This window comes from Glycine soja, chromosome 1, assembly GCF_004193775.1.
Source record: "Glycine soja cultivar W05 chromosome 1, ASM419377v2, whole genome shotgun sequence".
In the NCBI taxonomy this organism is placed as follows: domain Eukaryota; kingdom Viridiplantae; phylum Streptophyta; class Magnoliopsida; order Fabales; family Fabaceae; genus Glycine; species Glycine soja.
In genome coordinates, this window is record NC_041002.1 from 47,252,842 (window position 1) to 47,270,168 (window position 17,327).

The 17,327-nt window shown below is 34.1% G+C and overlaps 1 protein-coding gene across 1 annotated transcript; it reads right to left on the minus strand.

Moving 5' to 3' along the window:
* Window positions 1-1,297: 1,297 nt before the first annotated feature.
* On the minus strand, window positions 1,298-9,862 carry LOC114417344 (3-phosphoshikimate 1-carboxyvinyltransferase 2). The gene is made up of 8 exons (XM_028382512.1): window positions 9,352-9,862; window positions 8,317-8,561; window positions 7,825-7,978; window positions 7,031-7,245; window positions 6,835-6,952; window positions 3,251-3,461; window positions 1,786-1,847; window positions 1,298-1,706 (listed from the first exon to the last, which is right to left on the minus strand). The coding sequence occupies exons 1-8, from the start codon at window positions 9,703-9,705 to the stop codon at window positions 1,488-1,490; spliced, it is 1,578 nt and encodes a 525-aa protein (XP_028238313.1). The 5' UTR covers window positions 9,706-9,862; the 3' UTR covers window positions 1,298-1,487.
* Between the last annotated feature and the right edge of the window lie 7,465 nt (window positions 9,863-17,327).

A 17,327-nucleotide genomic window follows, 5' to 3' on the forward strand; every position in this document is an offset into this window, starting at 1 on the left:
ACTTAAAAGCGAAAAAGGTGGTGGTGGTACTCTTTTTAAATAGTTATTTTCTCTTTCTCTCTTTTTAGGTAAGGGATAAAAATTAATATCCCACATGAGCCAGTACCCTTCCCATGTGCAATCTGATATTGAGTAATATTAAAGAAGAGAAAGAAAAAAAAAATACACTTACATTATGGTTTTCTTTCTTTCAATTCGCATATCATCATTTTCCATGAATTGAAAGAGTTACATAAGCTGGACTTTGTGCATATTTTATTATCAAACCAGACTGTATTGTAAAACATTCAGTACATTGTAACATGGATTTAGTAAAATACTCACATGTGGTGTTACAAAAAAAATAAAAATTCAATAGACAATAGTTTATAAATACATTTTTTTAACTCAAAGTATCTCTCAGTCAAGAGCTAAAAACTATTCTCTCAAAATATTGAGATGCATTTGATAGATTAACCAAAGATTGAACCTATAATCGCATATTTAAAGGACAAATAACCATATCATACCATATTAATAATTTATATATATTTTTATTACTTGGAGAAATGGATCGGAGAAATGAACCTCACCTCTAGATATGCAATAATTTATATTTTCCCGTAGTCTTTACCGCACAGCATTTACAAGAGTAGTCAAAATTCTTACATAGGCCCTGCCTTAGTGACTAAAGGATTTGAACAATGAAGCCTATGGTGAATTTCATGTGACTTCCACAAATGATTTGCCTTGCTATTGCCAAGAATATGAACTTTCTTTATTGTAAAAAAAATGAAACAAAAGGACCTCATTCAGGACCATGGCTCTCAAGTAGGTGGAAAAGTGGTACATGGCCATTTGGCCCCCCAAGGCCATGGTCATGCTTTCATTGCTATTTGCTGTATGTCACTCAAGTTTTTAACATTCTTTTTTTATATATATATAAAGTTTAGATTAGAGAATTACACTCACCACTTCGAAGTCAAGACCATCATCCTCAGTAAGAATCTATAGTGAAATTTACATATTACCTACCAACGGGGGGAATCTGATTATCAAACTCAAGTTACAGTTAGTGTTTACAGAAGACTCGATCAGATGTGGCAACTCCTATTGGCGAGCTTTTTAAAATTCTGTCACTCATTAATAAATGTCCTGAACTCAAACATGCAATCACAGACCCATTTGATTGCTAGACACTTTTCTGGTCACCACATATTATCTGATATGTTTGACTTAAATAATAAACAAAAAATGTATGGTCCCATCCCAATAGATATGGAATCAAATGCAAAGATGCAATGTACACCACCACATATGAGTAGAGCCAAGTCGGTACTGAAAATTAAATTACTTTGATACAACAGAACCAATGGCTCTTTTAAACAATACAAATTATCTCAAGTCCTTATAAAGGAATGTTTAGAAACAAAAGCAAGCCATATACTCACTGCTTTGTGAGTATTTATATATATCTCTCTCTCTTCCCTACTCAATGTACAAAATGCTTAGTGCTTTGTTAACCTCTCAAGGACTTCAAAGTAGTCAGGAAATGTCTTCCTGGTGCAACCAGGATCCTTGATGGTTACTGGAACATCCCCACAAGCAGCAAGAGAGAATGCCATGGCCATTCTGTGGTCATCATATGTGTCTATAGCTGTGACATTCAATTTCTCAGGTGGAGTAATCACACAGTAATCAGGACCTTCTTCAACTGTTGCTCCTAGCTGAAATACCAAGACAGTAGTAGGTCAGTGAGATGTAAAAAGTCCAGTAATATAGAAACCATAAAGGAATTAGCAAGACCTTTCTGAGTTCTGTGCAGATTGCTATCATCCTCTCAGTCTCTTTAACTCTCCAACTTGCCACTAAAAAATAGAGGAAACAAGAATAAATGGGAATCTGAGCAACAAAGAAGTTTGCTAAATGATATGGTTGATAGTTCAAATGTATAAAATAGGGAACAACATAAAATGCACTTAATTCACGCTTACAACAGAAAAGCTGACCCCCTAATTCTGCACCCTTTATAGATACAACTAAAACCTTTCAAGTATTAAAAAGATTGGAGAAAAAAAATAAAGATCTCAGAACAAGAAGCATTCAAGTTCCTTAGGTTAAATTTCCTTCCACAGAAGATCATGCCTAGTTTAGACACTGCAATAATACAACTAGGACAAAAACTTGAGTTGACACATGATAGGTGAACCACATGAATGATTCTATATATTATATTCCAAAAATTCCCCCTCATACAAAATCCCTTTGAGCCTGGCACGTGAATAATGCGCAGGTCCACCTGCCTTGTACTTGCGAATAAGATGGACCTTTAAAATAAGATTCCAATACCATGTTAACCAACTACGCCAAAAGCTTTAGCTATTAGATGAAGACATAGGAATGGTTGTATATCATAACTCCATGTTCTAACAAATTCAAGATGCCATTAAAGAACCTTGTGCAATATGCACTGCACTCTAGTGCCTTCCATGATTATGAAAAATACTATTGAAGCATTCAAAAGTACATCAAAGGACAGTTGTATAACCCAAACCAGAAAATAATAAGGCCCAGTCATTGAAATAGTATTCAAACCAGAAAAAAGAAAACAGAAAAAAAAAATTTCCCCAGAATATTGTATTAAAAAAATACATATAAATATATTATGGGAAAAAATAATTTATGAAAAAAAAGGTATTATATGATGTAACCAAACTAGCTTTGATGATTGTCCAGCATCATGTACAAAGATCAGATCGTTGGATAATAATATAAATTAAAAAATAATAAGAATAAGAACATAACTGAACAGAGAATCAAGGGGTCTGATGGCATAATGACCTTTAAAGTAAGGGTGGTCATTCAAGTATCATGTTGAAATCTTATAAGTAGCCTTTTGGAGTTTTATTTAAAAAAGAACAGGCCAATCTGGGTGGGTCAACAGGTCACCCAAGTTTAACCAGTTTGCTGCAAAAGACAGTCATGAGTAAGAACTGGACCAGCCCACAGACCAGGTTGTACAACTATGACACAAAGCTTAAAGGAACAACATAGATGCCCCACACTACATAGATAAAAGAAAAATCATCCACAAAAGAAGTTTTCAAGCTAAAAATTCAAGCATTTCACATGGTTAGTGATCCAATTTCAATATTAGTATAATTATAATAATTTCATTAACCACAATTTAAAAAAAAAAACAGCTAAACCGCTCTTGACCACAAATATGTGAAAACAAGCTCTTGAGCAAAAACAAACAGCTAAACCATACCATCTCTTATAGCAGTGGGACCATTAGCAAATAGTGCAACAACAGCAAGTGTCATGGCAACATCTGGCATCTTGTTCATATTGACATCAATGCCTCGCAAGACTTTTCGACCAGAAAAATCTCGTGGTGGTCCAGAAACAGTGACACTGTTCTCTGACCATGTAACCTTAGCTCCCATCTTTTCAAGAACTTCAGCAAATTTTACATCTCCCTTTAAAAGAAGGACAAAGTTAAACATAAGCACAATTAAAAAATAATGGAACTTAAAATGACTGCACTGAGGCTGGTCATCGACTCATAGTCTTAACATATGATCAGTAATTAACCACACCATCAACCCTATTTAAATAATTGTTCGTATAAACTAATCAACCCACTTCTAATTTTCTATTGTAAAATGATACAATTCGATAATTAACCAATTGAGATTACTCTTCACAATAAGATATACTTCTTTAGCCTCTGCTTGCTTTTTTTCTGGCTTGAACTTTGTTCACTGAAACAGTTCTGGGGAATATTTGAAACATTTTCTACTATTTGTTTGGAAAGTTATAGTACAGGTAAAAAAAATGAGGACATTTAAGTTTTCAAAAATAAACAAGGTGTTGATAAGGAATTAAGGAAAGGCGAGACACTAAAGAAAGAAAACAGAAACACAGACAACAGGACAATACATATATATGGGCATATAGATTATGAACACCCTCCAATTTCTTTTAACAGAAACAGAAAGGCTATAAAAAACTTCATGAAACAAATAAAAGATCAGGACATTAAGTGAATGCTAATCTATAAGTTTATTTGTTTTATTTTAAAAATTAATCAAAATAGAGAATATTTACTAGAATTAAAAAATTTCCCTCCTTCCCCTTTTCCTCTAAAACCCCACTCCCAAGCATACCCTTGAGGTCTAAGTTGAAGTCCATAATTTACCTATTGTCAAAATGAACTCTGAAAGCCTTGTTATTGTCCTCAGTTTCCCAATTAAAATTTTCAGATTCATCATGTAATTCTTCTATGTAATGAGTATATCTCAGTTTCAGTTTTTCTATTATCCTTTGTACATTGTTTTTCTGTGTATGGTGAGTCAGTTGGGTTTGATTAGGTAGTTACAACTTACAACTGTATATATATTCCCCTCTCTTGTACTACATGATGCAATCCTACCCCCAAGGATATTGGATAGAAGACTCCAAGAAAATTGGACTAGAGCTACTAAAGAAGACCCTAGGATTCCCATGAACCTCAGGGTAGATTTCTGAGCCCATGGACTAAGGTTGGGTCCACTCTCTTTGTAAATATTAGAATAGGTTTTTCCTTCTTTTGGACCTTGTATTTTGACCATTCTAGTAGTATAGAGTTTTAGTCTTGTATTTCAGGACATTTTGAGTAATCTTTGTAGTAGGAACTTTTTTGTATTTTCATGTATTTTGGAATAGAGTGAGTTTAGCTATTATAAGGGTGTGTGTAGCTAAGGCTCTAGCTTCTCATCTCAAGGAGGTGAACTTAGTTATTAGAGAGGTGTGTGTAACTAAGCTTTAGCTTCTCTAGGAATCTTCTTAAGGAAGCTTCTCAAGGAAATTTCTCAAGGAGGTTATCTTAGTTATTAGAGAGGTGTGTGTAGTTAAGTTCTAGCTTCTCAAGGAAGTTACCTAGACTATAAATAGAAGCATGTGTAACACTTGTTGTAACTTTAATGAATGAGTCTTGTGAGACACACTTCAAAGTTCAACTTCTCTCCCTCTTTTCCTCCTTCAATTTTTTGTTCCCCCTCTCTCTTTCTATTCCTCCATTGAAGCTTCCTCTCTAAGCTTCTTATCCAAGACACTCTCTTGGTGGTGAAGCTCCTTCTTCCATAGTTTATTTCCTAGTGGATGACGCCTCCTCTCACCTCTTCATTTATCTTCCGCTGCATCTCCATGGTGAAAAATCACCATTGAAGGACCTCATTGAAGCTCAATGATCCAGCCTCCATAGAAGCTTCGCAAGCAAGCTTCCATCACTACTAGATCAGCTAATCAATAATACAACAGTTTACAGTTCAGTTTCATAAGTTTTCTCTTGAAAGCTAACCCTAATATGGTATCTAGAACATAGTTCTGATCTGAACCCATGGCTTCTGCCGCATCCGCTTCCACTGCAACCAGCTTCTTGGGCTAGGCAACCACCTCCGATACACATTCCACCACTTAACACTTAACCTTCGACGACCGCAAGTCCTTCATCTCCAATCACACTTGTAACTTTCTCTGATGCAATCACTGAAAAACTCTCCAACAATAATGTTCTTCTTCGGTGGCAGCAAATCAAGCCTATCATCAAGGCTGTGAGAGTATTGTAATAAGGGAGCAATTCTCAACTGCCTCTAGGTTGGTAGCATTCTGTTTAGTTAGTTATACACTTCAGAACTATAAATATCTCTCTGCAACACAATTGTAATTGGCTTTTCAATTCCTTCAATACACAAGTTCTTCATTTTCTGTTTTCTCTCTGCACCTTAACAAAGGCTCATAGCCTTCATTTTCTTTGTTGCCTGACAATTCCCACTCATATTCTCACCACAGAAGATTGTTATCTTGGTAGAATCAACGAGTCCTATGCAGCATGGGAACAGCAAGATCAGTTGCGGTTATCTTGACTTCAAGCCTCTCTCTCAAATTCAATCCTATCTAGGATTCTTGGCTGCATTCATTTTATGAGCTTTGCAAAAAACTTCATGCTCATTTCCAGAATCTCACACACACCAAATCTAATCAACTCCAATCTCAAGTTTGCAACATGACTCTTGGCAATTGTTCAGTTAAGGAATTTTTTGCAAGTGTAAAGGTGCTTGTAGACACTCTTTTGTAGGTGAGCCTGTTTTGCACAGGAAACATCTTGATGTTGTTCTTGAAGGTCTTTCTTAAGAATTTGATTCTGTAATCATTTTATTGAAAGCAATTTTGAACCAATGGCTATTGAGGAGGCAAAAGCCCTAATTTGGCTCAAGATTTCATCTCCAATAATACCAAAAGAAGCTTCAATCAGATGCTGCCATTAATCTCACTCATGCTGCTTCGTCTTCACCACTGGGTGGTCTAGAAATAAGCTTTGTGTCTGTTACTATTGTTCATCCTAACTCTCTAATTCATGTTTAAGTGCAAAAGAAGTTTTAGACAAAAAGCATAATAAGTTGCATGGAAGATTATGGCTATCTACATCACAATTGTCACTAAGCTAATGAATTGTGCAAGCTTTCACCAATTCTGCAATCGAAGCATCATTATCTGATACGCTAACTTGCTTTACTTGACAATGTAATTTTATCACTCTTAATGAAATATAATAAAATGAGGAAGGATAGAGATGATGTGCAAGTTCAAATGATGATATCAATTATTTAAAAGACAAAAAAGTTCACTAAAAAGGATAATCATGTAGAATCTGCTCAAGAGATGAAACAGCACATAAAAGAGCTATTAAGGATACAATGATAAGCTCTATTTTGGGAGTGAGGGGAAAGAGAAAAGAAGGGGGTTGAATTAGGAATGATAGTGTAAGCTATAAAATAAAAGATAATAGAAGATAGTGTCATTCATGAATACCTGTAAACTGCTTGTGCCACAGCCATTAACAGTGATAGTCCCACCAGTAATTGCTGCACCAGCTAGTAAATAACTGGCACTTGAAGCATCACCTTCAACAAAAGCATTGCCAGGAGACCTAATAGGAAACATGAGTTTTAATTTCATTGCATTTTGGATACTAAAAGTGATGTAACACTAAAACATAGAAACCTACTTGTACTTTTGACCTCCATGGACCAAGAACCTATCCCAATTACCACTGTGTTCCACAGAAACTCCAAAACGCTCCATCAACTTCAGAGTCATTTCAACATATGGAACAGAAATCAGTTTATCAACAATCTCAATTTCCACATCACCAAGAGCTAAAGGAGCTGCCATAAGCAAAGCAGTCAAGTATTGACTGCTAACTGATCCAGACAGTTTCACCTGCATGTTAAATAGGATAATAAGATTCACAATGGATCAACCAACACTTGCTACAATATTTACTTTGGAGAGAATAAGGAGGGGAAGGTATAACTAAAAGAAAACTTAGTGTTTTTTAAAACAAGAATGGCGTCTATATGAAGTTTAAAAATAGAAAGGCTATAATAAAGGTGAGGGATAATCTCTGAAAAGGAAAAGTCTCCAACCAATAGGCCTTCCAAAATATAATTCAACTACGGTATATTTGGAACTGAGGTTTTGAAGGGAAAGGGAATGGAGGACAAATATTTGATTTTTAAATAGACAGGTATATAATATTTATAAAAATAAATAAAAGATTAAAACATTAAGTTATGCTAATCTATCTTTATATTCTTTTACTTAAAAAATGTATCAAATTAAAGAATATTTATTAGAAGAAGAAAAAAATTGCTCTCCCTTCCATTTCTCTCCAAAACCCAACTCCTAAACCTACCCTTAGTCTTATTCTAAAGAGAGGAAAACAGGGAGGCTTCTTAAATTAGAATTTTGATCCAGGAAAGTTACTCCACCTTATTCTAAATGAAATCCAAACCATACCTTTCCGCCAGGAAGTCCTCCCTTCCCATTTACACGAACAGGTGGACAGTTTGTGCCAAGAAAGCAATCAACATCTGCACCAAGTTGCTTAAGACCAGCAACCAAATCCCCAATTGGCCTCTCTCTCATTCGGGGCACCCCATCAAGTACGTAGCTGAAATATTTTGAACATCAAGATGGTCTACTTAGAGACTCAAACCAGTAATCATGATAGAAAATCTAATAATAACAGAGGTTGAAGTAGATCATGAGGAACACCCTCAGGTGCATTTCTCAGAATATAATCAAAATATGTATATGCTAGACTTTGACAAGCTAATTTAAATATTAAATAAATACATTGATAATTAAAGGTTCCTTTTAAGAAGAAAGGATGACTAATCTGGATGAGATTTTTAGATTATAACAGGAAGAAGAACACGTACTCTGTTGTGATTAGTTATACGAGGAACAATTCAAAGATTATGCTGAACAAAAAAAAAAAAAACAGACCTTGCATTTCCACCTGCAGCAACCACAGCTGCTGTCAAAGGACGCATTGCAGTACCAGCATTTCCAAGGAATAAATTGATTTCATCTTTAGATTCCTTACTAGTGGGAAACAATCCCCCACAGCCTTCAACAATTGCTTGTTTGGTTGTTTTGTCATCTTCCACACGCAGTCCAAGGGTCCTTAATGCACCAAGCATGTAATGAATATCCTCACTATACAACAAGTTGTCTACAACAGTTGTTCCCTAAAAAAAAACAGAATAAATTATAATTTATGCTGAACAAGACATCTGTTAAGTAACTAAAAGTTGTAAAAATAATAGAATGAAAGTGACATACATGGAACTTGAAATGTCATTCTAATTTGTGTTTTGGGGGAGGGTTTATCTTCTAGAGCTAACATTGTTCATACAACCATACTTGGATAATCAAGACTCAGATTGTATATTCAAGATTAGTTCCCCCCACGCTCTCACCTAATGGGTCCAACTTCTCTAAAGTAAGCAACTCAATTAGTCACTTTAGAGGATAAAATAAATAATCTTGGTCATTGCGGAGAAAAACAACAGTCAATATTAGGTACATATAAATAACACATCATGAATGTATTGGAATATCAACCATTGATTTTCACATTAACTGATATTATTTGTTCCTTACAATAGAGAAGCCAAATGCCTCACCTAATACATTTGCTGTAGATATGTATACTACTCCCACTTGATTTTTAGGAGTATTTTAGCAAGCCATACATTAACACATTGCTAGCATACTCCTTTATACAGAAACGTCCAAATCAATCCAGATATTGAATATGCTTATTGCTACCCATTAAAAAACCCTACACACATTTCTATCCTCATTTCACATCATAAGCCACTTAATTTCGTGTCCATTTCTTTCATGGGACATGATGCTTCATTTTCACAGAATAATACAAAAAAAAATCAAATATTCAAAATCCACTCTACACATCAAACTCCTATTCCCACACCCAACAACAAACAAACAAATAAATAAATAAATAAACTTCACCTCAGAGAGAGCAGCAAGAAGCAAAATTCGATTGGACAGAGACTTGGACCCTGGCAATGTGATGGTACCCGAGAAGTCTTTGATGGGTTCCAACACGATCTCCGGCGACGTTGACGGCTTCTCTGCGGCGGCGACCGATGCAGAAACCTTAAACACGCCGGAATTTCCCTTCCCCACATTAAAATTTCCCATAAAGCTTCCATTTTTATGCATCGGGATGCGAGATTTTGAGGCCCCCCAAAGGCGTGGCCTCAATGAAACCGAATTCACCGATTTGAGTTTGTTGGAGTTGGAAGAATGGCCAAAAATTTGAGTGCTTTGAGCAAGATTGTGCACTCTGCTCACTTGGGCCATTTCAATTTTCCTTAAAGTTGTGAACTTTGTTGTTCTCTGCACTTTGGTCTGTGAAGTCTCTCTCTCTCTCTCTGAAATGAGAGGTTTTTTTTATTTATTTTTGGTGATGATAATGTGTAAATGAAGGGTATTGTGAGAAATGGTTATGGGGGTTGGTGGTGTGAGTGGTTGTTGGATTGAGTCACATAAAGGGATTTTTGGTTGCCAACTAACACTAACACATGTCGAATTGCTTACACCAAAACAATTGAGTGAAAAAGTTGGTGAAGGTCTTGGAACTTTACCTACCAAGGAAAATGAATGATGGCTTTTGGATTAGATTATAGTTTGGGAAGGGTTGTTTGGTGTCTAAGAGAGTAGTATTATTGACCCAAGCATGGTCATGTTTCAATAAATTTCTTAAAAAATACTTATAAAAAAAGAAGATAAGAAAATTATAAGTAACATTTTTTTTGAGTTAAAAATTAGTTTTTAGAAAAACTAATATATAAAAGTTTGAGTTTAATACATGTAGTGTGTAAAATAATTTTATATTATCATCTAATTGCAAATCATTGTTTAAATTATTTTAAGATAATTATTTTAAAAAATCAATAAATTTATCATATATAATGAGTTGATCGGATAATTATGTAAAAAATTTATATTATCAATGTATAACTTTATTTTTTCTAAAAGTTTATACAAATTAGTTTATACTTTATTGAAAAACTTTTTTTTATTTTTTACTTACTTTTTTTGTTATAAGTGTTTATGACAAAATTTATTGCTAAAAGTGGAATAAAATAGGAAACGTTGGGACTTAGTAGAGGATAAAATTATTATATTATCATTCAAAAATTTTAAATAATTTAATTTAATGAATTGATAATTTAAAATTTAATTATAAATTATTTTATATGATAAATTTATTAATTTTTATAATAATTGCTTTAAAACTTTTTGGTACATATATAAGATAATTAATTTAAAACTTATATATATATGATAATTTTTAATTTCCTTAAAATAAGGATAATTTTTAATTAATTAGTTAATAGAGAAAAATCTGTATGCTAACATTATATAAAATTAAACCTTTTTACTATAATTGTAGAATATATTTTTATTTTATTAATTGAGAAGTGAACAAAATGGTAATAAAATAAGAAACAAATAATTCATGTTTTTAAATTAAAGAAAAATAAAATCATATTAAATGAATATATTTAATTTCGTTATACATAGTGTAAACAGAATAAATTAATATTATTCTTTTTACTGCAAATTAATATTATTCTATTTTATTATTTATTTGATTTCCGTTATAACCGTCCTGAGTATACCATGAAATTTATATTTAGTAACATATTTATGAATTAATTAAATTTATTAATATATATCTCATTTTAAATCATTTCAAAATTATTATAATCCATCCACAATGACAACTATTAACAAAATAAAATTGATTGAAGAGAAAAAAGTAAAAAAATTGGCTTCGGTGAACTATCTCAAAAATGAGACATCGATAAATTATTCCTCTTTACTTATAATAGAATATTATTCACTTTTTTTAACATGTACTAGCATGTTAATCACTTTTTTTTTTCAAGAGCTACCTAATGAACCACTTTATTTTAAATAAACAAAAAAAATTTGAGAATTATGTTTTAGTGTCCTCTTGAATATTGTTGTCAATATTTGTTTTCTCAAATTCTATCACTTTTAGCTTGTATGTCCAATATCTTTTAGTCCCTTGATTAAAGAAGTTTGTTGTTTATACTTTATAATGCTGAAACAGGAGATAGTTGGTCGCATTCATGCACAAATAGGATAATCTTATTTTGGAATGGCGCACCTCTAAACAACCTTGAGTTTTAGATGTTAGGTTTTCAAAAATGATATTATGTAAACCAATAGTCTGGGCCCAGATCAATACTTGAAGCAAACCCAAGCCTAAGCCTCAGCCTTTGGGTCAGGTAACCCATGTCGACCCATGTCGAAAACGTGAGTGAGCTTTGACGAATCTTCCTTGATGGAGTATCATGCCGACACCAAAACTATTCTCCTCCTTGAAATGAGCAACATTAATGTTGCATTTAAGGAAACTTGACGGTGGTGTTTGTCAAACGTCCCCAAGTTGGAGCTGGTAAGAGATGTCATGAACATTTGTTAATTGATGTTGAGGAGCATATTACCTTGCACTTTGCCATTCAACAAAATACTGCATAGAAACCGAAACAGAAACAAGAGGAGGGTTGGTATGTTCATTTCATATCTTGTCATTCCAAGAATTCCAACTGCTCCATAAAGTAACATCAAATTTGTTGATAATATCTCCATGTAGTGATCCAAGTAGATCGAAAAGGAGTTCATTAATTCTTTTGCTGCATTCACCTTTTGTTCTATGAATTGTCAAATACCCGTTGCTTGCCACATGCTTATTTCTTGATTTCAACCAAATAAAATGTGTCATTCATTTTCAATAATCGAGGGATAGAAAGCATAGGTTATTGGACATTGAACTCCTTTACATCGAAGCTTTTGCCTACAGGGGAGACAACCACACAACACTCTCCAAATAAAACGCTTTATTTTTGGAAGAATATTTAATCTCCACACCTTCATCCAATTTCCAGCAACCTTTAAATTATCTATCAAGGATTCCATGAACTGTATAAACACCATTAGTACTATGTTTCCAAACCACTTGATCCTTCTCATGAACATTTCGCTATGTTTGGATGGGGTATTTAAATAAGATAATTTTTTTAAGTGAATTTGAAATACCTCTATCATAATTCAGTTGTTGGATATGAGATTTTAAAGAATTTAAAATGACATCATTTTTTAAAATAATTTTAATAGAATAAAATTGTAGAATTGAAATTCCACCTAAATGGTAAGAATTTCAAATTCTCTCATCTCACACCGTAGGCTCCTTTGTTCTTTCTCTCACACCTTTTGTTCTTCGTGTCCTCTCGCACCTTAACTCTCGTTCTCTATCTCACGCTTCTGTTCTGCTCATTCTCTCTCATAGTGGTTGTAGGTTTCTCAATCTTTGTTCTCTCTCATGGTGATTTTAGGGTTTGAGCCTTGAAAAATCTATATATCTTTTTCTCTATCTTCGTTCTCTTTCTATAACAATTTCACCATTCAACAACAATTTCTCTCCATAATCATCGTTTTCATCATCAACAACAACGCTTTAATCATCGAAACCCCAGGTTAGTTCCTCTTCTTCTTATTCTTCGTGTTATATGCATTTTTGCTTTCATGTGATTTGAGAATTTTGGGTCAGTTTGGATTGGTGAAGTATGAATAATTGCTTCCCAATAGTATTCATGTCCTGAGATTTTTACAACATCAGAAATTCAAAATCTCACTTGTGCCATTTGACATTTGTATTAAGACTAGAACTACTTCTGGTTGAACATGCAGCTCATGTTCCTCTGATAACATTTGGATTGATAGCATGTTTCAGCTGAGATACATGGTTGATGGGGGTAAATATACGAATAAGCTGGTAGGGCCAACATGTAGGTCACCACTTCCACTTTGATAATCACCTTAAGAGGTCCATAGATATGTGGACTAAACTTCTTATTAACCTAGTGTCGCAACGTGCCCTTCGCGGGCGAGCGAGGGCGAGGCTCATGGGTGCGCTTTCCAAAGGAGGAAAGATGCGCGGAGTCGCCACCAACGTTTATTTGTGGAAAACGTCGGGAAAACCGAAGGAAACCGGTCAAAATGAAAATTCTAAGTTCGGGAGTTGTATTTACGTTTGAGGAAGGTATTAGCACCTCTTACGTTTGTCTCGAAAGACAACAACCTTATTTCTAGAATTGTGGAAATTGTGTTACCTTAACTTTTGTTTCTTTTTATTTTTTAAGGTCGACAAAAGCGGGGCTTTTGCTCCTACGTACCCTCCTTTGGAGAGGAAATCAGACCTACGTAGTTCTTACTTATGCGTGAAACAAGTGATTCTTTTACTTTGAAGGGTGATCATTTTAAGGCGTTGGACCTTACAAATGATCCTTTTTTACTTAGTAAGAAACTGACATGGTAAACTTTCAAAAACCTATTTTTGTGGACGAGCTTGACTAGGCGAGTTGATTTTAGCCTTAGTTTCACTTTAGTTATTGTCAATTCAATTAAGAATGAGAAGTCCCAAAGAGAAAACGTCTGATTGATCTTACGCTCTTATTTTACTAAAAGGTATTTTTTATTATTTATATTATTATTTTACCTCTTTTTTTATTTCCAACGTGATTACAGTACGACCGAACGGTCGGAATTCATTTTAACCGAAGTTAACGGATAATACAATTCAAACGATCGGTGGAAATTTATTTTATTTTTAGGTTAAGCGAGAAATGACTTAAATAAAATGGCTTAAGCACGTCAAAAGGGGGTATAAAAAGTAAATGAAACGAGAATAAAAATACACGAAACACAATGTGGACCACCACGGGTACATAGAATGAATCGAAAAGCTTGGTTCGAGGTACTTACCCGTTGAAGATCGAAGAACAATGAAGAACGAATGAAGAACGTCGAAGAACGATTGAAACCTTTTGCGAAATTCTTCACGGAAACGTTTCGGAAGCGCCTCGGCTTAGATTTTCTTCACGGAAACAATTTTTCCAAGTAAATTCGAAAGAGAGAGAAGTGCCTAAGGGGCTGAACCCTTTTTCCTTCTCACTTCCTCCCCTATTTATAGCAAAATAGGGGAGATGCTTGCTGCCCAGCTCGCCCATGTGAGCTCAGCTCGCCCAGGCGAGCTAGGTTGCTTCATCCAGAAGCAACAGCCTTCTGGAGGAATCTTCTGGAGGGCCCAAGTGGGCCTGATTGCTATTTACACCCTCCTTTTTACTAAATGCACCCCCCTTTTCTATTTTTTTGTAATTCTTTTTCCGTAACGTTACGAAACTTTACGAATTTTGTAACGATACTTATTTTCCTTCCGTAAGGTTACGAATCCTTACGGATTATGTATTTACTCCTTTTTTATCTTTCGAAGAAGTCACGGAAACTTACGGATTGCGCAAAAACACCTCTTTTTGATTTCCGCCACATTACGGAATTTCACGGAACGCGCAAGCCCGCTTCCTTTCGATTTCTGAGACGTCTCAGGACTTCATTTATTGCATGTCATCAAGTAATAATCCCCGGACAAAATTAGGGTATGACACCTAGTTGTCCAACTTAAATTCAAGTTCCTTATGATGTCGTGTTCTTCAATTCCTTGTTGAGCTCAACACAATTTTTCAAATCATTTGTATAATATTTCTGTTTTCCAAAAGCCTTCTATGGAAGTTGGCCCCCTTTTGAAATGAATTATTCTAGAGGACATCTCCCTTAAAAGGGATCAACCCAATGCTGACACTGATTTGTGGGAGGTGTTAAACTAGAATTTTGCCCATGGAATTAGAGACATCAATGGGTATTGTCTTGAGTAAAGTACTATGGTACCCATTATCATTCCCATATTTTTAAAAATTACTCATACCAATCTCTACACCCATATGGGCATCTCCATACCCTCTAGGTACCTAGATCTCCAAACTTGTCCCTATTATCAATAGTAATGTGATTTGGGAGCTCCTGAGGTAACTTAAAATTCAGAGGAGCATAAAATGGGGAGATAGATGAAAGGAACACTAAACTTAACTTATGAACAAAGAAGTTAAACAACATACTAAATGTTAATTAACTCTGAGATACAATAAGAAAATAATAGGATAGTATACAAAGTGATGACACTTTTCTTCTAACACAAAAAGAAAATAAATCATAGTGCTTGAAGCTGCACAATTAAGAATGACATGTAAGATAGTTATATTATATGCTAATGCTAGATATGTGAAGTGTGTTAGTGTTGGTGTGTGAATGCACTTGCTTGATCCGGTGATGTGAATATTGTTTAGGAAGATTAATGATTATGTTTCCTTGAGTGGATAAGGATAATCATTATTTGTGAATCATGCATGTCCCTTTTAACTCTAAAAAAAGTGGTTAACTTAATTTATAAATGCTAGCAAGAATTTGAGACTTGATTATGCAAAGTGGTAAGTGAATCTTTTTTGCAACTGACTTATGTAGGGAATGCTGAGCTAGAAAATTCTATTGAATAATTGTCTCTAATGCCTTAGGAGTTATGATAGGACATGATTTTGAAATTTATTTAACAAGGAGACTGTCTAGTAGTTAAAAAGAACCTTCAATCCAAAAACTACTTGCTAGAAAATTTTGACAACGAATGTTTTGCATTGCATAAATTCATGTGTACAGGTATGGAAGAACCAAGGGTTACCCTTTTATAATAGTTTAGTCCTATATGTCCTTTTTCCAACATTTAGCATTGCATAAATTTGTGTGTATAGGTATGGAGGAACCAGGGTTCTTGCATTGCATAAATTCGTGTGTGAGATTCCTCTTATGCAGATTGAAACTGGTATTGATCTACAAAGAATTAGCATAAAACCTTTCCTAGTCCTCTAGATTTATGTCTTAACTTATTCAATTGATCGCATAATTCTTAGAGGTCTATAGAATATTTGATGAATATAATGCCAAAACATGGCAAAAGTGTGAAGTTGCAGAATTTTTTTGCATCATGTTGAGGGTTGGGCACTTGTTTGACCATCTAAAGCCCTTACCCTTGGTTAGATAAGATTCTCTTGTCCCTTCCACATGTGATGAGAGTAAAATCCAACTGTGAATGAATATTATTCAGGTTTTGATAATGCCAAAAAGGTTACTTGATGAACATCAATTGAATCAAGTCAAAAGAACAAGATCAAGTAAATCTAAGATAAGAACTTAGTAAATTTTTTTAAAGAATCTCAATTTGATTACTTTAGTTTGACCTCAACATCTTTAGTATCAAACACTCTTTTATCAAAGGCTAGATCAGTTCAAAAATGGTAATCGATTATCAGACTGTGTAATCGATTACTAGAGAGTTTGTGAAGATATTTTTTACTAACGACACAAAACTGTTTGAATTTTGATCTGTGTAATCCTGTAATCGATTACTAGTGAAGAGATTTTAAAAAAAAACTTTGAAAAATCATAAATCTTTAGAAATATAATTGTGTAATCAATTACCAAGATCTTGTAATCGATTACCAGTGAGAAAACTCCATAATTTTTTTTTAAAAGACACATCTCTTCAAATCATTTTGAAAAGGCACAATGAGCCTATATATATATATGTGTGTCTGACTTTGAAAAGTAAAAGAGAGATGTTCTAAGAGAACTTAATTGTCAAATGCTCTCTAAACAACTATTGGCCAAACACTTGCAAATCTATTGAAAATTCTTCTAAGATCTTCAATTTGTATCATCTACTCTAAAGGAGAGAAATCAATCCGTACATCTCATAAACTCAGTTGTAATCAAGAGACTGTTTGTCTCTTGGATTGTGAGAATCTTGAACACAAGGGTGAGGGATCCCAAGGTGTGTTCAAAGACTATAAAAGATTTACAGAGATAGTGAAAAATCTCAAGTGGGTTGCTTGAGGACTGGACGTAGGCACGGGAAGTGATCAAACCAGTATAAATTGAGTTTGCATTTTTCTCTTCCCTTATCTCTGTTATTTTATTGCAGTTTACTTTGTCTTGAGTATTTAAAA